This window comes from Pogoniulus pusillus, chromosome 18, assembly GCF_015220805.1.
Source record: "Pogoniulus pusillus isolate bPogPus1 chromosome 18, bPogPus1.pri, whole genome shotgun sequence".
NCBI lineage: Eukaryota > Metazoa > Chordata > Aves > Piciformes > Lybiidae > Pogoniulus > Pogoniulus pusillus.
The window spans coordinates 14,329,107-14,353,015 of record NC_087281.1 but is presented as its reverse complement, the minus strand read 5'-3'; the positions used below and the strand labels follow the sequence as shown (position 1 = coordinate 14,353,015).

Below are 23,909 nucleotides of genomic sequence, written 5' to 3'. Positions count from 1 at the left end.
TTATTACAAAATCTATAGAGTAATAATCATAATTCTTTACAGTAGTGATCAATTTAGGTGGAATTCCTTTGTCTCATATGCTATAGCAATGAGTGATTCTTTCAGTATTTTAGCATAATTCAGAGATTAAATCCCTTCAGAGTTCACTGCCAAAGCTGAGTCTGGTCCCTAAGGCAAAGCAGTCTCTCCTTACAGTCTTCTTTCTTCACTCATAATGCACCTCCAATGAAATGATATTAACTTATCCACTGTTGCCATTATATGGCCTATCCCTAGAATGTTCACCTCTCCCCTATGCCCGAGTTAGAAATCTAGCTAAAATGGCCACAAAATAGAAATTATTTCTACTGTTATACAGAAGTCACTTCAAAGAGAGTGCATTGCTCTAGATAAACTATTATTAAATGCAGCTTTACCTTCAAAAGTCCTCTGTGAAAAAAGGTTAAGCCTTTATAAAGCATAGCTATAGGCTGATTTTTGTTCAGCTCCAATGAGCGCTGAAAATCTTCATGGGCTGTTGCGTAATCCTGTGATAAAGCAGATTTTAAGTATTAGAGAAAGCACCATACAAATACAGAAGAATACATATATTATTTTCCTCAAAATTAACTACAGAATTTTGTTTAATATATTAGTTCAGTCTCAGGGCTAATCTGTGAGAATTGACAATTGCCAGTCAGACTATTAAAGGATAAGGAATGAACAACACACTTCAACTCTTACAGCAAGTGCAATGTAAAACAGAGCAAAGTGGGAAAATATCTGTGTGCTAGTTTGAAGCAGGCTAGAATGTTTTGGTGAGAAGACCTAGATTACAGGCTGCAAAAAGAAAACAGTGGTGATGTCTACTTTGCTCACAGTCTTGCTGAGATGTATAGGAACAAGCAACAAAAACATTAGATAACCACGCTGGGGCTGCTGGCTGAACTGCATCTCTCTAACCTCACCCTCCATTTTGGGCTAATCCACTTTGCTTCTTAACCTCTGGCTGAACCTCCATTCTTCCTTGGGACTGGGGTGAGGTTGAGAGGGGTAGGGGGAAGGTGAAGGGGTGGTTGACAGCCCCTGCTGGGGACTCAGGTTTCTGGGAGGGGAGTTGTGTTTCTGTATTACCTTTTACCTTGTCTATTTCTATATATAACTGTATGTATATACTGTAAATATCTGGTTGTATATTGTGCTAGCTGTAAATATAAGCTTCATTCAACTTCCAGAGCTGGCTGAGTCTAGTCTGGGTGATTTCTAAAGTGGAGGGGGGAGCAGGGAACACCAAAACCATCACAAGCTGGAAAGTGACTGAAATCAAAAGATTAAAGTGGGAAATCAGCTGATTCAATATTCACATAGTCTTCAAAGATAAAGTCATTTGTTTCACATTAAAGTGCAAGAACCACATTCACTTACTACACAGCAAAACAAAATGTTAGCATTTTTGGTAGGGTCTTTATGTTTGCTTGTTGTGCAGACTGGATTTGTTTTTTGCAGGGTATATGGCAGTTACTGCCTTGACCAAAACGGTTTTCCATTTCAGTCTGCCATTCAACAATACTACTTTATATGGAGCTGTAGGTTATAAATTAAGTCTATCCTCAAGCACCCAAAACAATCTGAGAATGTGCCTGCAAGGTATTTGCATTCTGATTCTCTACATAAAGTAGATATGCAGATGGAATACTTGAAGAAATACCTCTGATTGTCAAAAATTCAACCATAGGAAAATCAGGGCTTCTGCTGGTTTAAGAGATTTAAGAAATAAACTCTTGAACAGAAGTAACAATTGGCACAAACAAAGTGACAAAAACCCACATCACCCAGACAACCAAAACCAGAGGATGCCCAAAAATCTACTAACCTCAGATATGAAGTAAAGAGTACCTCTGTGCCTGTAGAGTCGTGCTGATGGCTGTAGCTGAATAGCTTTGGTGAGATCTGATAATGCTTCACTGATCCGTCCTAGAGGGGACAATATCTAAGAATATAAAAGCATAGTTTAGAGGAAACAGGTTGAAAACATTGTTTAAGAAGTATGAAGATTATTCTTTTCCATGCTCAGCTGTAACACAAACCTATTTGCTAGAACAGACTGGAAAGTTCTACTACAAATCTCAGTTTTTAAGCCTATCAAGGGAAAACCTAAATTATTTTTTCTCCCAAAAAACCTGCAGCATACAAAACCATTCCCCTGTATCACCCAAAGTAAAATACTGTCTTCCAAGTTATTTCAACACAATCAACAGAAAATATAACTACTCTCATAAACTTTTTTTGACAGAATGTAACCCCCACTGAAAAATGGTCTCCTTCCTGAATTATTTCCAAGTCTTTTGCGTTTTAAATCAAGATTAACAAAAGCATTAAAGCAATATTAAAACCAAGAAAATTGTGAATTGCAATTTTATATTATGGCAGTTATTACACAGTATGCTGAATTCAATAAATATTTATTCTTTCGATTTGTTGTGCTAGTTTGAAGCTAGCTGGAATATTTTGGTGAGAAGAATTAGATTATAGGCTGTAAGAAGGAAACAATGGTGATGTCTGCTTTACTCATAGGCTTGCTGAGATGGATAAAAACAAGAACATAAATTTAGATAACACAGTTGCTCTTTCTGGCTCTGGCTGCATGCACTTGTCTCTAACTTACTGGGTAACTAATCCCTCTGCTTCCTGCTTTGGCTGATTCTCCAAACTCACCTTGAACATAAGGCAAAGTCTGGGAAAAGGTAGAGGGGTGGAAAGGAGGCGGAAGGGTGGTTGGCAGCCCCTCCTGGGGACTCTGGTTTCTGGGAGGGCTGTTGTGTTTCTGTATTACTTTTTTAACTTATATATTTCTGTCTATAGCTGTAGATATTGTAAATATCTGCTTGTACATTGTGCTAAGCTGTAAATACAAAGCTTCATTCTAATTTCCAACTCAGCTGAGTCTAGTCTGGGTGATTTTCACAAGAGTGGGGGTGGTTGGTTAACACCCAAACCATCAAGTTTGTCTACAGAGCAGCTTCTTAAATTACAGGAAATTGGGTTTAATTGGTGAAATTATTACTTTTTTAACTTATATATTTCTGTATTACTTTTTTAACTTATATATTTCTGTCTATAGCTGTAGATATTGTAAATATCTGCTTGTACATTGTGCTAAGCTGTAAATACAAAGCTTCATTCTAATTTCCAACTCAGCTGAGTCTAGTCTGGGTGATTTTCACAAGAGTGGGGGTGGTTGGTTAACACCCAAACCATCAAGTTTGTCTACAGAGCAGCTTCTTAAATTACAGGAAATTGGGTTTAATTGGTGAAATTATTACTTTTTTAACTTATATATTTCTGTATTACTTTTTTAACTTATATATTTCTGTCTGTAGCTGTAGATATTGTAAATATCTGCTTGTACATTGTGCTAAGCTGTAAATACAAAGCTTCATTCTAATTTCCAACTCAGCTGAGTCTAGTCTGGGTGATTTTCACAAGAGTGGGGGTGGTTGGTTAACACCCAAACCATCAAGTTTGTCTACAGAGCAGCTTCTTAAATTACAGGAAATTGGGTTTAATTGGTGAAACAAAGCACTACTTTCAAAATGAAAAACTTCTGTGTATCTGAACATAAATGCCTGAATATAAACCCAAAACCCACTTGATTAAAACCTCATTCTTTACAAGTCTGGCATCTTACCAACTAGCCCTAACAATACATTTACTAAGGTGACACTAAGTGCAAACAGTGAAGTTTGAGTGATATTTTGACTCATTATATTTAAAAAAACCCAAACCACACATGATCTTGCTATACAGTATGTCAAAACCTAACCACTTCAACAGAACATATGCTATACTATCAGCTATAGTAAGGTCATATGGTGTATGTTTCATTTTAAAAATAAGCATTCCACAATTTACACTGTTTGAGAACAAATATGCATATTTTAGAAGAAAGGAAGACTGTTCCCAGCAAAACAGGGTAAGAGCTTCAGTCATTAAGTCAGGGAATAAACACTTGAAAACACTGTATAAAGGCAACTTCTCCAAAACTGAAAATAAGATTTGAAAAGCTCACTTCTGCTCGTTGTTCAAACACTTCTGGATGATCTGGTTCTAGGCTAACCACTCTACTGAGCTCAAACAGAGCAAGTTCAGCATTTTTCATATCCTGAAAAACAGAAAAAGAAGGTAAACAAATGTGCATACTTAGAGTAATATACTCCAAAGACTAAAGGACAGCTACATTAAGTTTTTGAAAGGGTATCAGTTTACACAAAAAGCTCTTCACTGTTACTAAGACACTGTATGCCACAAACAGCTAAAAAAAAAACAAACCCAGTTGTCCTCAAATTGTAAGATGGGTTAATCAAGTGGCAGTGAAAAATCCACACTGGTTATATAGCAAGTCCTGTACTAGATTGCAGTGATTTCTTTTTTTTTTTTTGTCAAGACAAAGAAATTTTGCTTGTGCTTAGTGAGCAAACTTTTTTTTTTTAGAAGTGAAGCTGTTCAGCATCAAACTGAACTGAGAAAAACTGATGCTGGTGAAACATGGGTGTGATGAGTGGACCACTAGATGGATAAAGAACTGGCTTGATAGCCACACCCAAAGAGTGGCTGTCAGTGGGTCTGTGTCCAAGGGGAGGCCAGTGACAAGTGTAGTCCCTCAGGGATCAGCCCTGGGACCAGTCTGGCCATTCAGAGGGACCCGGACAGGCCGGAGGGGTGAGCACAAGCCAAACTCATGAGGCTCAACAAGACCAAGTGCAAAGTCTTGCATCTGGGTGGAGGCAACTGCAAGAACAAATCAAGGCTCGGCAGTGACTGGCTGGAGAGCAGCCCTGAGGAGAGGGACTTGGGGTGCTGGTGGACGAGAAGCTCAACATGAGCCAGCAGTGTGCACTTGCAGCCCAGAAAGCCAACCAGATCCTGGGCTGCATCAGGAGAAGTGTGGCCAGCAGGGGGAGGGAGGTGATTCTCCTCCTCTACTCCACTATGGTTAGACTCCATCTGGAGTACTGCATCCAGTTCCGGAGCCTCTATTACAAAAAGGATCTGGACATGCTGTGTCCAAACACCTGTGGTTTGAGCAGCATGATCCATCCCTCTGTTACAGAGAACCTATCAAGGGATGAACACACTACAGTAGGGCTGCAAAATTACTCTCAGATGTAGCTATCAGGTTCTAATCAAGCTAACACCTCTTGTTACAGGCCTTCTTATAGTTTGGATACAAATAATTTAGATATTAATTTAAATGATCTACTCACATGTAGTCCTTTTTTTCCATATGCTATCCCTCGTCCATAAATTGCACTGACCAGATCTGGTTCTTCCTGTTAAGATTAAAAATACCAACATCAGTTGTGGCTTGTTAGGTTTCTGGGAGGGCTGTTGTGTTTCTGTATTACCTTTTACCTTGTATATTTCTGGATATAACTGTATATACTGTAAATATTTGCTTGTATATTCTGCTAAGCTGTAAATATAAGCTTCATTCAAATTTCCAGAGCTGTCTGAGTCTAGTTTGGGCAATTTCCAAAGTGTGGGGGGGAACACCCAAACCATCACAACATCTTACCTAGCAAATCTACTTTTTAAAACCACAGAATTGCTTCAGTTGGCAAAGACCTCTAAGATCTCTGAGTCCACCCCTCAACCTAAGACCATCACAACCATTAAACCATGTACCTAAGTGCCACATCTACAGGCTTCTTGAACACTTTCAGAGACTATGATTCTACCACCTGCCTGGGCAATCTGTTTCAGTGGGAGGTGGTGGCATCACTATCCCATTCTTGTTCAATGTTATTTACTGTAGCCATGGTTTTCCGTCCAAGTTTTAAGAACTACAACAGCAAAATGGTTTTCTTGGCACAACAATGCCTGTACAGTTAATTTCCCTGAAAATCAGTCAGAAATTAGTCTTCACAACTGCAACCAACATAGCCGAGCTACAAAAGCCTGTACCATAGGCCTGGTCTCATTTAACTGGGACAACTGCCAAAAGACAAATGCTTCCACTGACAAAACAACAGATACACCAAGGCACACCAATGCTGGCAGCTTGCCACACATGAGCTGATTCAAAGTCTACTCTTGCCAACATCAACTTAGGTAACTTCCCTACTTTTAATACAGTGACTAAGCAAGGCTGTTTTCTTTTGTCAAATGTTTTAATTCTCCTTTCATATGTATTTAAAATTGCCTGATGGAAGAGAGAGCAAACAATCATAAGCACTTTACAGCATTTGAGGCATATAATTAAAGTCAAAACAAAACACTCTACAAACATTTTAGTCCTCCGATAAATGCTCCAGAACAATTCCATTAAATTGTCACACTTTTCACTTAAGCACAGCCCATATGATATTTGAGTTTTATATATATATATATGCTAGCATTTGCAATACCTCTTTCAGCTTGCATTTATGTACTATAATGAGTCTAGTCCTAACAGCAGGTGCATACTTCCATATAGTCCCAGATTTTTAGACATTAAAAAAGCCAGCTCTAGTTGAAGCTTTTAAACTGTTTCAACTGTTTTAAACTGCTACTATCATATTAAAAGTAGCTGTCTTGTACTTCACAGAAGAAGATTCTGAATTCAATGGTCAGGAAAAAAAAAGTTAAAATGTTAGTTATTGTGCTAGTTTGAAGCTAGCTAGAATGTTTTGGTGAGAAGGACTAGATTACAGGCGGTGAAAGGAGAACAGTGGTGATGTCTACTTCGCTCATAGGCTTGCTGAAATGTATAAAAATAAGAATCAAAACATAAATAACACACTCAGCACTTCTGCTGGGGAACTGGCTGAACTGCATCTCTAACCTCACCCCTCTCTGCCATTTCTTTGACTAATCCACTTTGCTTCCTGACCCCCTGGCCAAACCTCCATTTTTCCTTGGGATTGGGGTAAGGTTGAGAGGGGTAGGGGGAAGGTGAAGGGGCAGTTAGGAGCCCCTCCTGGGGTTTCAGGTTTCTGGAAGGGCTGTTGTGTTTCTGTATTACCTTTTACATTGTATATTTCTGTCTATAACTGTATATACTGTAAATACTTGCTTGTATATTCTGCTAAGATGTAAATAATAAGCTTCATTCAATTTCCAGAGCTGGCTGAGTGTAGTCTGGGTGATTTTACAAAGTGTGGGGGAGGGCAGGTAACACCCAAACCATCACAGTTATATTTTACTTATATATTAAATTCACCAAATACCAGTGAAAAAGAAGAATGACCCCAGTATACAAAGCCATTTATCAGAAGCAATGTAGTACTTCCCATTAGTGAGAAATTATTTCTGTCAGGGCTTCTTTTCTGATGTTACCATCACTATGCTAACAACTGACAAAAATAAAGTATCTCAGACTACTCAGTAAAAGGACAACTACAGGAGCATCAGTTCTGCACATCAGGTTTCTGAAAATTCTTTTTTTTTTAAACCATGTGTGTCAAAGTGTCACAAAAAGTTTACTCCTACAAAAGAGAAAAAAATAGTCACCAGGTGATTCAGTATCTCAGTTTTTAAGAGCGTATCTGTGTACTCTATATCCATACATTGTTTGTATGGATAAAAAATAAAAGGAACAAATCATGTAATAATTACTCTCATAGAATGATTACTTTAATTGAAGCTCTTCATTGAATCTTTGTTTCAGTAAAACATGTTTTGATGTATAGTTTCACTAAGGTGATTTTTAAGGGTCCAAACAGAAAACTTACCTGCAGCATGGTTGAAAAATGTCGTATGGCTTCATCATACAAGCCATTGCCAATCAACACATATGCAATTGCTACAAAAAAATTACAAATGTAAATAAAACAGAAAAAAAAAATATACATTTTTACAGTTTGCATTTAATGTAAGTTCTTACATTTCACCAAAGTTTAAAGCAGTCAAATGGCTTCTGAACTGCCACTGAAATGACCTCCCTCAACCATTACCTAGCATTCATTATTATTCAGTTCATAGTGTGCTCATCAGAATTGGCAGAAGGTTGTGTTTTGGCATTTTCCCCTCTACTCTATTACAAGTTGTTCAGGAAAAGGTCTATGTTTGCTTCAAAAGTACTTAGGACCAGAAAAGGTACCATAATCCCATTCAGTGGCCCTAGATGCTTTCTCAGTTGCAAGTGAGGTTGGCTAACACTGGATAACTCTTTTTGACAGTTCATTAGGAACATTTGACTGTACTTCTTTATACACATCTTGCAAACTTTACTAGCTAACAATAAGTTTTTCATTCATTTGAATCATCTGGAAAAACCTCAACTGAAATACTACAGAATCTTAACTCATGTTAAAATTATGAAAAGATTTAAAGTTTCTGCCTACCCTCTCAATTCTGGAGTAGAAACCAAGCATTTGAAAATGAAACAGAACACTGGTTTAGAAGCGTATCTCTGTAGTCTCCACGAGATGTGAGAACACAGTCAAGTCACAAGTTGTGAAGTTGTGGTTGTGCTTGCAGGTTTGAAGTTTAGTTCTGACAGCTGAATCTCTTCAGATTGTGTCATTTAGCATGCATTAATCTCTCACAGTTCTTAACTCTGGACTAAGCTGTCTACACCACCCACAAAACCCCAAGAAATCCATGAAGGCAGTAATTACATAATTTAAAAAAAAACCCTCACTTGTTTTAATTTTGTTAGACAACTCAAGAGTAAAGTCTCCTTTTGCTCTTAGATAAAAAACTGTCAGTTGTTTTCCTAGACATACACCCTCAACAATCATTCTGCTGCCTCTGCTTCCTATAAAGTATATCAGTTTGGGGAAGCACTTGCAACTAACTCCTTGCTGAAGGAATAGTGGCCACACTGTTCCTGATACAAGCCAGGATGCCACAGACCTTCTTGGCCACCTGGGCATACTGCTGGCTCATGTTCAGTCAGCTGTCAGTCAGTGCTCCCAGTTCCGTCTCTGCCTGGTTGCTCTTCAGTCACTCTGTCCCTAGCCTGTAGTGCTGCACGGGGTTGTTGAGGCCAAAGTGCAAAATCTGGCACTTGGACTTGTTAAAACTCATGGCAATGAACTGTACCCATCTATCCAGGTCCCTCTGCAGAGCCCACCTACCCTCTAACAGATCAACACATGCTTCCAACTTGGTGTCATCTGCACACTTACTGATGGTGGACTCAATCCCCTCATCCAGATCATCAATGAAGATATTAAACAGAACAATATTAAACAGGACTGGGCCAAACACTGATCCCTGGTTGACACCACTAGTGACTGGTGGCCAACTGGATGTGGCACCATTCACCACCACTCTCTCAGCCCTGATTAGAATGACTTTAAAATTAATGCATCACTAAGGAGTCAGTTTATTTCAAAAGCACTCAGTGCACAAACCTTATATAAGGCATCTTACCCAATTCTTCATTTGTGCTGTCATTATCAGTAGCAAATGGAAACCGTTTTTGCTCTGCAAGCAACTTTGCTTGACTCTGTAAAACATCAGAGCTGTTTTAAATGTTCAGCAAACAACAGCAAAGAATTTAATAGAAATCCCATCCCTCACATACTTAAGACAATGCCTTAAAACAAAAAGTGAAGACTAATTTGATTGTTACTTTAAAGCAAAGTCATTCCTAGCCTTCTATAGGGAGATAAATTACCTTCAGTTTGGTGCTGCTATTATTGTCTCTAACATAAGACTAACCAAACCTTTCAGATGAAAGGGCATCATCAGCGTTTGACCAGTGGCTGATTTTCTGTATGATATCTGCTTAACATGAAAGTTTGGAAGTCTTTAAGATACATGCTACTTCATATGAAAATTTATACTCTTTACCTCATTAATTATTCCTTTCTCTCTTGCAAAAGTAATAACACTACAGGGGAGTAAAAGACTGAAAAAGAAGCACTGAAAAAAAATAGCACTCCAGCAATAGACAAGTTTAAACTTAACAGTGCTGCACTAAATTAATAAGGCTGTCCTTTTAATAATGACTATCAGCTACAGACTTTGTTCAGCCAGTCATAGCCTAACATTTCCATTCCCCAAGTAGCACATCTACAGAAAACAATACTGTCCAAGACAACCACTCAGAAATACAGAACCACTCTGCTCTGTTCATTATCATAAGTGGTTTCCACAGAAAGCTGTAAGCCTACCAGAGTAGTTTATGCTACAAAAATACAAAACTGCTCATTTAATAGGTCTTTTCACTGTACAATTCTCTTTTGATTCAGCACATATGTACATCTTTAATTTCTGAGAAGACAAAGACCGTAAACTTCAGATAGTATATTTGATTGATCATTTCCTCTACTGAGAGGACTGTACTTTGTCCCCTTCCTATCCTCATTACTTGTGTCCATGATATATACATTTCAATGACCAACAAAGAGCAAGGCTAGACAGAAGATCTAACGAACATCTGATGAAGCAATGTGTAAAGAGAATATTCAACCTAAATAATTGGCTTGGTGGTTTTGCAGTAGAATGGTTTCCAGCCTCCACCTTTGAATAAATAACTTCAAGTTGGAACTTTGCTTTCACGGTCCCCATAGCTAGTAACCTCCACAAAATTTCCAAGGCTTCTTTGCATATTCACATGGGAATTATTTAAAGATTTTTAATATCTATGACTATAGTGGACTGAAGAAGTAACACCAAAACTGTTTTCTGGTGTAGACTGAAGGTTACATTTGTTCAAAATCAATAGATTAACAGTAGTATTGCAAGAAAAGGCCGATTTCAAAATAATGCTCTGGAAGTCTCTCTACCAAGAGGTATTCTTCTTTTGCTAAAACACTCTCCACACACCATGCCTGCATTACACATAGTGAAATATGGTCTGGAGCCTCCAACTCTTATCATCTGTGCACAGTGTTATTTCTGTAGCAATTGCAAGTTGTTACTCGTACATGTACACTTTCTTGGGCAGTTAACACAAGTAAAAACTAACACATCTTTCCCTTTTGCAGCCATAGCCCCTGCACCTCTGAAAATAAAAAGTTAGTAGAATAATCCAGTTGATTAGCTTTCAGTTAAGTATCAGCTTTGATCAGTAAAAACTGCTGACAGCCATACAAACTCACGATGGAGCACAACAAAATCATACATTCATAAGCAACTCAAGATTATTCATACTTAAGCCTTTTAAAGGGCTTATGCCTACTGATTAATAAATTCAATCTGATGCTATCTGCTTGAACTTTATTCTAACTGGCCATGCAGCTAAAGGGATCTACAACTTCAACAATCTATTAAAATTTGTTTTGTACATTATATTCTTAATACATACCACGATTTTTTCTGTGTTGAAAGACAGCACAGATTCACAAGATGAAGACCCTCCTATGTCACAGTCCGATTCATGGAAGTGCAAAAATGATGAATCTGGGGGGAAAGACAGAAAATACTTTTAGGAGCTCAAAGTATTACAGGTATGTTTTGTTATCACATCTCACACTTGCTCGTGTTCATCTGAAGAGCTTCTTCACTGAGCACCCCACAGGGCAGAAGTCTCTGCTCACAGCCTTACTACCACATAGCCAGGGAAGCAATAGGTGACTGCTTTTATATAACTAGTTTTAGCACCACTTTTGTTTATGCTTTTGGCTAAAAATACATAGGGAAAAAGAGCACTAAAAAAGGAGTGAGAGGAAGGATAAAAAGGAAGGAAGCTGGAAGCAAATAATATTTGGGATACATGTATCCCCATTTGGCAGTATGATTCTGTATTCTGACCCAACAAATCCAAGACAAGAGTGTAATTCCAGTTCCAAAGAATGGAATAGATCATAGAGAGCTAGGGCAAGATCTGCTGCTGCTGTCCAGGAAACAGAGGTATAAAGAGTGTAAATAGCAGACAAAATAGTAAACTATAACTGATTGAACATATACAAAGGTCACCACAGGTATACTACAAAGAAGGCCACTATAAAAGATTGATTCAAATTGATAAAAAAGTCAAACATGCCTCGTTGGCACAGCAGATGAAAAAGGTTAACAAATGAAACAAGCAGGTACCAACAATATACTATAGAGGTGACTGCACGTACATAGTGCTTTAACTGTTACCTGAACAGAATTGTTAGCTTTTAAATATTTGGGTCTTAAATCTCCTATTATTTTGAAATATTTCAAGAGTAACAATAAAAATCAAACAGTATTATCTCTTTGATTCCACATCAGAAACATCAAATTTTACCATCTCCCTTATGTTAGCAAATATAAGCTTAATGTCAAGCTTGAAATGCCAGTAATCAAAACATATTTCTAACTCATTTTTAAAGGTAGTGCTATTCTTAAACTTTGCTTACATGAGAGCTGCTGTTAGTTAACTCCTCATTTCTCAAATACAGTGCTTTAAGAGAACAGAGTCTTCTAATACACAGAAGTCACAATACCATCTAAAATAATTCCCTGTAAATAGAAACTTGGAACTAAGTTGAGCTGGGAGAGGTTTTACAACAGAAGAAAGAGTGGTGAAAAGCAGAAGGTCAAAGTTTAAAATCAGGAGGTCCTGTAAAGAATAATGGCTCACTACCCATAGCTTCCAGAAGAATCATTGCCAGGTTTCAACACAGCCCTTTGCTCTTCACATTGGCCAAACCCTCCTGTGCTATGGCAAGCATTATCAACACATTACTTGTTCTGTGTTGGTATTCATAAGTCAGTGACAGTTAACAGCCACTCCTGTGGACTCACTGAGCTATTTTTACTTCATGAACCAAGACAGGTTTTGTGAATGCACAGCAGAAGAATTTTCTGCATAATACCAACAATTCATTGACAGAGTTTTTAAATGAAGTGGCAGTTAATAAGAACACCCTATCTGTTACAAGTTATAGCGGGAAAAGGACCATCAAATCTTTCAATTCTTCAGGCAACAAACTGCTGTACTCATGGAGAAGAATGGATCCACCTTTGCAAGTTAGATACAGTCAAGCCTGTACCACACTGCTTCCCTAATAACTTTATGAAAAAGCAGAAACACCAAACAGAAGAATTACTCTGGACCTTGCAGTAGGCTACACGAGAAACTAGACGAGATAACAATATTCTCAGCTTCTGGAAAAGCTATACTAAAACAAAAAGTGAGGACTTAAGGGAATGTTTCAAATGGCAATTTATGTAGCTACAGGATTTAAAGAGCAAGGCGTGAACTATTTCAGGGTAAGTATGCTCTTCTGTAATTAAGGGCTATCTTTTTATCAGTGTATGCAAAGTAGCTGAGGTACCTGGTGATTTAAGCAGAATTCCTTGCACCAATCCCATTTACACCAGTCTCTTTAAAACAACATCCATTATTAAATCAAAATCTAATCTTTCAAATATGAGTATTTGTGTCCTAGTAACAGAAGGCAGGATTGGACGTGGCACTTGGTGCCATGGTCTAGCCTTAAGCTCTGTGGTAACAGGTTGGACTTGATGATCTATGAGGTCTCTTCCAACCTTGGTGATACTGTGATACTGCAAAGAGATATAATCAAATGATTTGCCATTTATTAACTTGCATGGCATACAGATTTTATTGCAACACTTTTATGTTCATGTTATGTGTTTTATGCTTAAACTTGAATGATTTGAAGCAATGCACACTTGAGAGAACTTTCACTCTTATTTAGTGTTTACATACAATGGCTCTCAGCCACTACAGCCACCCAAAAAAAAAAGCTGTTGATGTGAAATACCTATCTAACACCGATGGTACAGGTAAAAATTAACCAAAGAATTTTAAGCTGTGAAGACAAAAGCATACACACCGATGGAAAAAGAAAAATCAAACTGATGCAGAAAACTCATCACAAGGTATTTCTAGCAAATTTGCAATCACACTAGCTTTATACTGCCCTTAGCAACAACAGCAGGTGTTGACACAAGCACAGACTTTACAAAAAAGGGGAGAAAAGAAAAAAAGGCAACCTCAGGACAGCTAAGGAGACATGACACATCACTGGTTATTCTCATATGAATAATTTAGTGTCTATATTGAACTGACAGAATTGTTTTCACCTATATTATACATACACTGTGATTGAGGCTGGCATAGTTGTATAGCACATTCACACTATGTTCCTGATAAAAGATCCTTACAGACTACTTAAACCACATAACCCTCATGCAGCAGATACTTAAGGGAGATTCTTCTCCTCTTCTACTCTGCCCTGGTGAGACTTCACCTTGAATACTGCATTCAGTTTTGGGCTCTCCAGTTTAAGAGGGACAGGGATCTGCTGAAAAGGGTCCAGCAGAGGGCTAGAAGGATGATTAGGGGACTGGAGAGCACGGCTTATGAGGAGAGACTGAGAGACTTGGGAGTTTTCAGTCTGGAAAAGAGATAGTATTGTCCTGCTCTGGCAGGGAGGTTGGACTCAATTTCCTTGGGTCCCTTCCAACCCCTAACATCCTGTGATCCTGTCATTTAAGCACATAAAAATAGTTTGAACTGTGACTGTATTACAACCCATCAATTAACTTGAAAAAGACCAGAAGATCTGCTACCTGAACTTGGCACTCATTAAATAAAAAACATTCAGTACACCAGCAAAATCCCTGCAATTATAAAATCATAGAATCAACCAGGTTGGAATAGACCTCCAAGATCATCCACTCCAACCCAGCATCCAGCCCTATACAGTCAACTAGACCACGGCACTAAGTGCCTCATCCAGTCTCTTCTTGAACACCTCCAGGGACGGCGACTCCACCACCTCCCTGGGCAGCCTGTTCCAATGTCAGTCACTCTTTCTGTGAAGAACTTCCTCCTGACATCCAACCTATACGTCCCCTGGCACAACTTGTGGTGAAAATGAATCAAGTCATACTCGGCTCATAACATGAGCACAAGGCGTTGGCATGTTTGTGTACTACCGAGTGTAAGGATTAAAAAGCACGCAGAGTCCAGCAGCTTGGCAGGTCGGCGAATGGGACAACAGAAATCCTCCTGCGTGACCCTATAGGCTCTGCGGTTTACCCGTCGAGGGGTAAGAGCTTTCCCCACGTTCACTGCCACAGCGGCAGTCTCTGCTTCAGGCTACACAACGGCACCACGTTACCCGCGGGTGCAGCTTACACAGAAGATGCCTCAGTATGAGTCAGCTAAACAGCAGCAACGTGTACAGCCCGTCCTCCCGCCGCCAGAACCCCGCACCGCCCCGGGCTGGCGCTCCTCGGCCACTCGCGGCTCCTCACTGGGAAGCGAGGCCCGGCCCCACTTTCCTCTTCTGCTCGAGCAGTCCTCCACAGGACTTTGCTGCTGAAGGGGCGCCCGCCCCAGCGGTCTCACGCCCCAGCCCCGGCGTCGATGCTCCGCACGGCCGGTCACGATACGCGGCGCCGCCGGGCTAACACCCTCCTCGCCCTAGGTCTGGGGGACAGTCACCCTGGCAACGCCCCCGACTTACCGCACTCTGATGAGTACTGCTCTGCCCACTCTCCGGCCGAGGCACAGCCCCCCGCCGGAACCTGTCGCTGGTGCAGTTCCTGCTTTAGCAGGGACAAGGCCGGGTACTGCTCAGTCAAAGCAAGCGCGGCGCAGACCAAGGCCAGGACGGCCAGTGGCACCCACAGCCCCCTCACGGCCACGGCGCCGCCGGCAGGTGCCATCTTCCCAGGGCGCATGCGCACCGCTGCCCTCTTGGCCAGGGACAGAGGGCACCCCCAGCCCCTCCCACAGGCCCGGCGGGGGAGGGGGGGCGCCGCCGCGCTGCCCCCTGGGACATGGAGTTTCGCTTCGGCGCAGCCCTGCCGAGAGCGGCAGCAGCAAACCACAGCTCCCAGAGCGCACCGGGGTGCGGCGCCTGCCCGGCTTCGTCCCTGAACGCGGAACTGAGGCGGCTTGAGGCGCTGACAGGCCGGGGCGTGCTCCGGCAGGCCATGGCAACGCTGGGCGCCTATCGCTGCATCGAGTGCAGCAGAGAAGCGGCGGAGCTGTACAGGGACTACCAGCGCGGGGTGCTCCGTATCTCCATCTGCGTGAGTCGGGCCGGCGGCCGGGCAGTGGGTGAGGGAGGGCAGAGGGGATAGGTCCAAACAGGAGGCTTGAAGTCAGCTGCTTGCACGCTAGCGCCTCGGTGCCGGCGGACTCGGCGGAAACTGCCGCTGCTTGCCGCGCTTTTCTCTGGCCCAAGTGCAAGTTTCCCGCCTGCTGTGCTTTCCGCCGCCAGTTGCTCTGATCCTGCGAGGGCAGCTGTATGGTAGCACAGTCCCAGCTGGCCTTTGCGTTCCCGTACAGTGTTTTACGATGGGCCCGCGGCAGTACTCACTGAAAGACAACTCCGAGCAGAGATCTGTGGTTAGACAATTTAAGTGCAGTTGGGAAACCGTTGGACCTAAGCGTCATGTTTTGACATGGTGATCGTTCAGTACACATGCACAAACTCCTGTAAAGCTTGGCCAGCTGCAGTGGTTGTTCTTTACAAAGTGCACCAGCATGCTCTGGGCTGTGTGCCAACCAAACCCAAAACATTTACCTTTTAAGCAATATGTTCAACTATTTCAATTATGTCATGATTTTGTTACCGTGGATGACCTCATTGCTGTCTACAACACAAACCTGAAGGGATTGCTGTAGCCAGGTGGGGGTTGGTCTCTTCTGCCAGGCAACCAGCAACAGAACAAGGGGACAGTTTGAAGTTGTGCTGGGGGAGGTCTCAGCTGGATGTTAGGAGGAAATTCTTCCCAGAGAGAGTGATTGGCATTGGAATGGGCTGCCCAGGGAGGTGGTGGAGTCACTATGCCTGGAGGTGCTCAAGAAAAGCCTGGCTGAGGCACTTAGTGCCATGGTCTAGTTGATTGTCTAGAGCTGGGTGCTAGGTTGGACTGGATGATCTTGGAGGTCTCTTCCAACCTAGTTGATTCTATGATAAAGCATTTCTGAAAAGAAGGAACTGATAGAAGATTTTTTCTTTTTTCTTTTTTCTTTTTTTTTTCCAAAAAATACCAAAAACCCTCCCAAAATACCCACTAGATGAGCTGTGATCAGTTTACCTTTGACAAGATACTGGTGCATATCTTGATTCTTGGGAAAATAGTTTGTTTTTTGCATCTGCAGGGCACAAAATTATAACTAAAACCAATTTTTGTTAGTGTATTATCTTTGTTAATTAGATGCCCCTAAAAAGCTGTCATGTGTCTTTATGTTTTGTAAGGGAAGTCTGTGTTCGCTGTAGGGTCAATTTCTGGATGGATTAAAAACTACTGAAACTGAAGATTAAGGAAAGAATAATAAGAACTGAAGTGCTAGCTTGGATTTACACAGTTGTGCTAAGATCAAAGGAACTTTTTTGGAGGATTAGTTGTTTTTTTCTCTTTGGTTTTGTTTGTTTGTTTTTTTCCTTCCTAATTCTTGTTATTTTCTAACTTTCAGAAATCGTGCCAGAAACCTGTGGACAAATACATTGAGTATGATCCTGTTATCATCTTGATTAATGCTGTCCTATGTAAAGCACAAGCATACAGGCACATTCTTTTCAATACAAAGATAAATGTAAGTTGCTGTGTCCCTGCCTTGAGAATTTTTTTTTGTTAAAGGTATATTTAGATTTGGTAAGGTGAATTTAATGGTTGTAAAATTTTAGAGACTGTTCTTTTCCTGCCCTTTCCCAGGTTCCAGCAAACCAAAGCAGTTACATCATGAATACACATGACATCTCAAACTCCTGCTGTTACTAAGAAAATTACTGCCTCCACAGTAGTGATGCCCCAATAGTAGCAAATACAGCAGTCATCTTACATATTAAAGAGAAGGAACTGTTCATGCAGTTTCCTACACCCTTTATCATTGGAAGAGAAAGATGTAATTTCCAAAGTACATTTATGTTGGAAACAATTAATTCTGGAATGAGCTGTAGTAGTACAACATACCATATTGACAATACTGGGCCAATTAAATCTACTGTACTAATTTCTCATGAGTTTCTTCCTCAGGAATTAACAATGCCCTCAAAAATATAGCCAAATAATAATGGCTTTCATATGAAGTGTTCATGAAGAGTTACAAGGTTAGCTTAGTTATGCTGGACATGCTGGAGTGTAGAGATCATAGAATCATAGAATCAACCAGGTTGGAAGAGACCTCCAAGATCATCCAGTCCAACCCATCACTCAGCCCTGTCCAGTCAACTAAACAGTGGCACTAAGTGCTTCATCCAGGCTTTTTTTGACAGAAACTGCATATTTTTACTTTAAAGACTGATATCTCAGAAGGGTGGGGCTAATGTAGAGCACACAACCCAAGCTTTAAGCGTAGGCTGTGGTCATCTTGATGCCTCTTAGCTAGTCCAGGTTAAGCAGTGTAGATAAATATACTTGCCTTGTCCTCCAAGTATAAATCTGACTAAAGATTTTTAATTAATTCAGTGCTTCTGGAGACTGATTATGATGTCTTCTGTGAGACTTCTGGAAGAACTCTTCCATCTGTGGAAATTTGCTAATCTTTTTGCTCAACCGAAGTAATTTGCTTGTATTTCTGAACAAAACCAATAAACATACAGTGATTGTTTGTGTAGAGATGTTGAAATATATTTCAAATACCCATTTCATACTAATGCTTAGTCACCGTCCCTGGAGGTGTTGAAGAAAAGCCTGGCTGAGGCACTTAGTGCCATGGTCTAGTTGATTGGATAGGGCTGGGTGCTAGGTTGGCCTGGATGATCTTGGAGGTTTCTTCCAACCTGGTCAATTCTATGATTTATTTTGTCCAACTAGTCTATGGTAGCTTCCTCAGTAAGGTGATTTGTAGATCTCACAAGTTGATTCTATGATTCTATGATTTATGGTGATTTATTACTAATGCTTTTGTTCTTTCATTTACCAGATTCATGGGAAGCTCTACATATTTTGCTTGCTCTGTGAAGCATATCTCAGGTGGTTGCAGCTACAGGATTCAAGCCAAAATACAGATCCTGATGACTTAATCAGATATGCCAAGGAGTGGGATTTTTATAGAATGTTTGGTATAGCTTCTTTAGGTAAGATTGATTATTACTTCATGTCACTATCTACTCTTTAAGCATTGAATAATTTAATGAGTCTTTCAACAAGCCCATACTGCAGAAGTGGATACAGTGGATTAAATAATTAAGCACATACTCTCTAATTTGCTTTCATTTAATCTAAATATATATTTTGGTCCTGACTACAATTCAGACTGATACCATCAACGTTAGGTGCCAAAACACTACAAATTGCTGATATTCAGAAATCTTTGTCTGATTCAATTTATGTAGTTTGAAAGATAATGTAGAGCTCAACTTTTTTCTGTATTTCATGTTGACTTAAAGTTTTTTTATTCATTAAGGTGATACAACATTATGGATTATCTTAGCAGAAGTAAACAATAATTGGGAAAAGCCATATCTGGGTTTTTTTGGGAATTGTAATGAATACAAAAAACACAGAACAGTGTCATCACTAGTAAAGACTAAATACTTCTGTGTTCTAAGACTACATCTACATCATCAGGAACAGTGTGGCCAGTAGGACAAGGGAGGTTATTCTTCCCCTGTACTCAGCACTGTGCAGGCCACACCTTGAGTGCTGTGTCCAGTTCTGGGCTCCTCAACTTAAGAGAGATGTTGAGATACTGGAATGTGTCCAGAGAAGGGCAGCAAGGCTGGTGAGAGGCCTGGAACACAGCCCTGTGAGGAGAGGCTGAGGGAGCTGGGGGTGTGCAGCCTGGAGAAGAGGAGGCTCAGGGCTGACCTCATTGCTGTCTACAACTACCTGAAGGGAGGCTGTAGCCAGGTGAGGGTTGGTTTCTTCTGCCAGGCAACCAGCAACAGAACAAGGGGACACAGTTTCAAGTTGTGGTGGGGGAGGTCTAGGCTGGATGTTAGGAGGAAGTTGTTGGCAGAGAGAGTGATTGGCATTGGAATGGGCTGCCCAGGGAGGTGGTGGAGTCTCCGTGCCTGGAGGTGTTGAAGAAAAGCCTGGCTGAGGCACTTAGTGCCATGGTCTAGTTGATTGTACACGGCTGGGTGCTAAGTTGGAGTGGATGATCTTGGAGGTCTCTTCCAACCTGGTTGCTTCTATGATTCTATGATCTAAGACCAGGGAAGAGTTTTGGGGTTTTTATTCTGGTTGATCTTTTATTCTCGTACTTTTTCTGGTAATAGCATTTAAATCAAACCCACAGACTAAAAGTAGTATTTCTCTTAGACATTCAGAGATTAACTTAAGCCGTTTATTGCCTTATGTTACTCTTAGCACATTTTCATAACACAGAATCATAGAATGTCAGGGGCTGGCAGTAAAAACTTTTGAATTCATTCTTCCGTAGTAATTAATCTATTACATTTGTGAGAGTTGCTTTAGCATCCACATTAATTCCAGTGTTACACAGGATGCAGTGTCAAAAAATGTCAATTAGCTAAATGATGTTTTCACCTTAATGTTCTTTCTCATTCTGGATGAGAAGTGTTCATTGATGGTGACCTTTTCAAGGAGGACAAGCATTGATCTTGTTTTACAGGCTAGCAGACAGTTGACAAAACCCTCTTTTGTTAAAAAGGAAAAATAAAGAGGTTCTTAACACTAAACTTACTGTGCTGTATGGTGCTAGATATTATGGCAGTCCTGCAGAGAATTCTGTGATAGAGTTATCTGAATGTCATGATAGTGAATTACTTTAAGTAATGATAGTATTTGCCTATTAAAAAGATCACAGGAGACGGAGACCATGTTCATATTTATTTATCTCTTTAAACAACAGTGGCTTGGCTGCATTTGGAACATGCCATTTCACTGAAAGTCGTCCAAAAACCCCTTGATTTTGGCATTTGATTCACTTTTTCCAACTCTTCTTATTTCTTCTTAGAACAAACTTCATTTTTGGTTGGTATTTTTATTACCTTGTGGTGGATGAGACCTGAGATGCTGAAGACAAAGTCTGACTTCATTTTACTTCTCAAAGCACTGCTGTTATCCAGCTATGGAAAGCTTTTGCTAATTCCAGCTGTCATTTGGGAACATGACTACACGCCTTTGTGCCTTGCATTTATAAAAGTTTTTGTCTTGATATCAAATTCTCAGGCAATTAGAGGTATGTTTTTGCTTTTTCATAACTAGACTACTTGTATAAAATGTTTGTGAGAGAATGCAGTGATTAATAGAAATCATTATTATCGTTGCTGTATTTTTTTATTGTTATCAGATATATGCCAGAAATAGCTCTGTCTTAAAATTGTGTTATTTAGACTAATAGAAAGTGAATAAAACAAACCACTTCATGAATAAAAGGAAAAGCACCTCTTATCTCACCATCCCTCTCAAGTGTGGGATGGAAGAGCAGACAGTGAGGTGGATTAGGAGCTGGTTAAAAGACAGACTTCAGAGAGTGGTGATCAGTGGTGCCACATCCATCTGGAGAGCTGTGACCAGTGGTGTTCTCCTAGGGATCAGTGCTGGGTCCAGTCCTGTTCAACATCTTCATCAATGACATCGATGAGGGCACAGAGAGTCTGCTCAGCAAGTTTGCTGATGACACCAAACTGGGAGGCTTGGCTGAGACAGCTGAAGGCTGTGCAGCCATCCAGAGAGACCTGGACAGACTGGATTGCTGGGCACAGAGGAAGCAGGTGAAGTTCAACAAGGACAAGTGCAGAGTCCTGCACCTGGGGAGGAATAATAAACTGCACCTGTACAGGCTAGGAGGTGATCTGCTGGAAAGCAGCCCTGTGGAGAGGGACCTGGAGGTCCTGGTGGATAACAAGTTAACCATGGGACAGTAATGTGCCCTTGTGGCCAAGAAGGCCAATGGGATCCTGGGGTGTATTAGAAAGAGTGTGTTCAGCAGATCAAGGGAGGTTCTCCTCCCCCTCTACTCTGCCCTGGTGAGACCCCATCTTGAATACTGTGTTCAGTTGTGGGCTCCCCAATTTAACAGGGACAGGGATCTGGTGGAGAGGGTCCAGCGGAGGGCTATGAGGATGATGAGGGAACTGGGGCTTATGAGGAGAGGCTGAGGGACTTGGAGCCTTTTAGTCTGGAAAAGAGAAGACTTAGAGGGGATTTGATAAATGTTTATAAGTATGTGAGGGTTGGCCAGGAGTGGGGGGACAGGCTCTGCTCACTTGCTCCCTGTGATAGGACAAGGAGCAATGGGTGTAAGTTGCAGCACAGGAGGTTGCGCCTCAACACAAGGGGCAACTTCTTTACTGTAAGGGTCACAGAGCACTGGAACAGGCTCCCCAGAGAGGTTGTGGAGTCTCCTTCTCTGGAGCCTTTCAAGGCCTGTCTGGATGTGTTCCTCTGTGATCTGTGTTAGATAGGATTGTCCTGCTCCGGCAGGGGGGGTTGGACTCGATCTCCTTGGGTCACTTCCAACCCCTAACATCCTGTGATCCTGTGATCTCTTTGTATATGCTGTACCATATCCATCAGATCCATGAGTGAGAATTTTAGACAACTCACGAATCATTGAAACATAAACCAGAATTCTTTATCTGCCTGGAAAATGAAAAATCCATTTTAATTCTCTGCATGGCTTTGGAATGCACTTTTAACAGACTGTGTGATTTCTTGCACATATAAATTCTCACGTGGTTTCTGTTATCTTCTTAAATGGTAAATGATAAATCCATTCTCTTTTCTTTTGCAGTTACATTGAACTTGAGCCGAATGCTCCCTTGGATGGCAATCTTCTTTGGATTAGTTTTGGAAAATGGAGCCATCTGTTTCTTCCAGAAAATGGGATGGGATGTTTGAAATGTTAGTGCAGATATGAAGAAATACCAACATACATGATCGCTTTCTAAGAATGATCCCTGCCAGCAGGCTTCAAAGGCATAGTGATAAAGAAGGTCATAGGTAAAAACATCTTACATTATTGATGAATGGACTTTTTTAGGGTGAGTTAAAATGAGAAACTTCAGAAGTTTGGGTGTTTACCATGGTAAGCCATAAAACTTCAGCCTTAGGTTGTTTATTTTCTAGTTTAAAAGTATGAATTCGTTACTATCCTAATGGCTTTGTAAATCTGCAACATAGCCATGGCTATACCAAAAAAAGAAAAGATACACTGAAAAAGTTCAGCACTGCTACCAATCACCACGTTCTTGCAGAAAGAGGAGGAAGAAGTCAGTAGAAGAATGTAAAAGCCAAGTTTGATATTTCCTCATAAAACAGATTTTTCAGACAGAAGTATGTGCAAACAACTTACCCTGGCTGCCTTTTCTCTAGTAAAACTACAATGGGAAACTAAGTTGCAGTCTCCAGAATGTTGATGTGGCAATCAAAAGTAATAAAATACCTAAGTTCCAGAGTAATCTCTAGAAAGTAGTTTTAACTGGGATGGAATTTTATGTGATGTCATAAATGCTGCTTTGTCCTGAAAACTGAAAAGGTTGTGGGCTCTCCTTCTGTAGAGACTTCTAAGGCCTGTCATGATGTGTTCCTCTGTGATCTGTGTTAGATAGTATTGTCCTGCTCTGGCAGGGGGTTTGGACTTGATTATCTCCTTGGGTCCCTTCCAACCCCTAACATCCTGTGATCCTGTGAATGGACTAAAAAGAAGCAATACTTTTCTGTTGTGTCACATGCCAGTAATATATCAGTCACATACTCTGCAGTGCTATTAGAAGCCACCATTGTGCTTATGCAGCTTTGAGGATGGAGAAGACAATTGAGATCTATGGAGCTGCAGAATGAAAGCAGATGTTATGCAGATTTTCAGTCTTCAGAGCCATCATTACTGTATAGCAACGTAGGGCACTCTGCCTTGTGTGGTTTCATGGCTACTCATTTGCCAGAACTAACATAAAAAACCCAATGATATTTCATAGATCTAGGAGGAACTTAAGAATGCCCTCTGTGTGTGGTGGCAGGTTAAGTGTGCATTTCTGATGCCTTTGGAAAAGGGCTCTGAAAAAGACTGTTTAAGGGCCTGCCTGTTTAGAACAGTCATCTCTCTTGCTCTTACTCTTTTTGGTCTTGAGTTACTCCTCTTTCATAAACTCCTTGTAATAAAATAGTCTTCTGTGATA

General features: G+C 40.7%; 2 protein-coding genes across 3 annotated transcripts in view; one reads left to right on the top strand and one right to left on the bottom strand.

The window, feature by feature from the left end:
• The window catches only part of TTC13 (tetratricopeptide repeat domain 13), a 41,914-nt gene extending 26,368 nt beyond the window's left edge, over positions 1-15,546 (bottom strand). Inside the window, exons 1-8 of one of the 2 annotated variants that reach the window (XM_064158496.1) lie at positions 15,330-15,546; positions 11,222-11,316; positions 9,340-9,415; positions 7,692-7,762; positions 5,244-5,309; positions 4,049-4,141; positions 1,853-1,969; positions 417-527 (exon numbers count right to left, since the gene is read on the bottom strand). In XM_064158496.1, the coding sequence (XP_064014566.1) occupies positions 417-527; positions 1,853-1,969; positions 4,049-4,141; positions 5,244-5,309; positions 7,692-7,762; positions 9,340-9,415; positions 11,222-11,316; positions 15,330-15,546 (846 nt within the window). The remainder of the gene's footprint in view (positions 1-416; positions 528-1,852; positions 1,970-4,048; positions 4,142-5,243; positions 5,310-7,691; positions 7,763-9,339; positions 9,416-11,221; positions 11,317-15,329) is intronic. The other variant, XM_064158497.1, reaches the window with a different exon arrangement.
• A 77-nt stretch (positions 15,547-15,623) lies between these two features.
• Positions 15,624-23,909, top strand: ARV1 (ARV1 homolog, fatty acid homeostasis modulator). Its single transcript, XM_064158495.1, has 5 exons — positions 15,624-15,900; positions 17,294-17,413; positions 18,743-18,896; positions 20,744-20,968; positions 22,526-23,909. The coding sequence occupies exons 1-5, from the start codon at positions 15,646-15,648 to the stop codon at positions 22,630-22,632; spliced, it is 861 nt and encodes a 286-aa protein (XP_064014565.1). The 5' UTR covers positions 15,624-15,645; the 3' UTR covers positions 22,633-23,909.

Coding starts and splice junctions, on each gene's coding strand:
- ARV1 (XM_064158495.1), top strand. CDS start 15,646: ATGGAGTTTCGCTTCGGCGCAGCCCTGCCGAGAGCGGCAGCAGCAAAC. Junction 15,901..17,293: donor TGCTCCGTATCTCCATCTGC/GTGAGTCGGGCC, acceptor TCTAACTTTCAG/AAATCGTGCCAGAAACCTGT. Junction 18,897..20,743: donor GTTTGGTATAGCTTCTTTAG/GTAAGATTGATT, acceptor ATTTCTTCTTAG/AACAAACTTCATTTTTGGTT.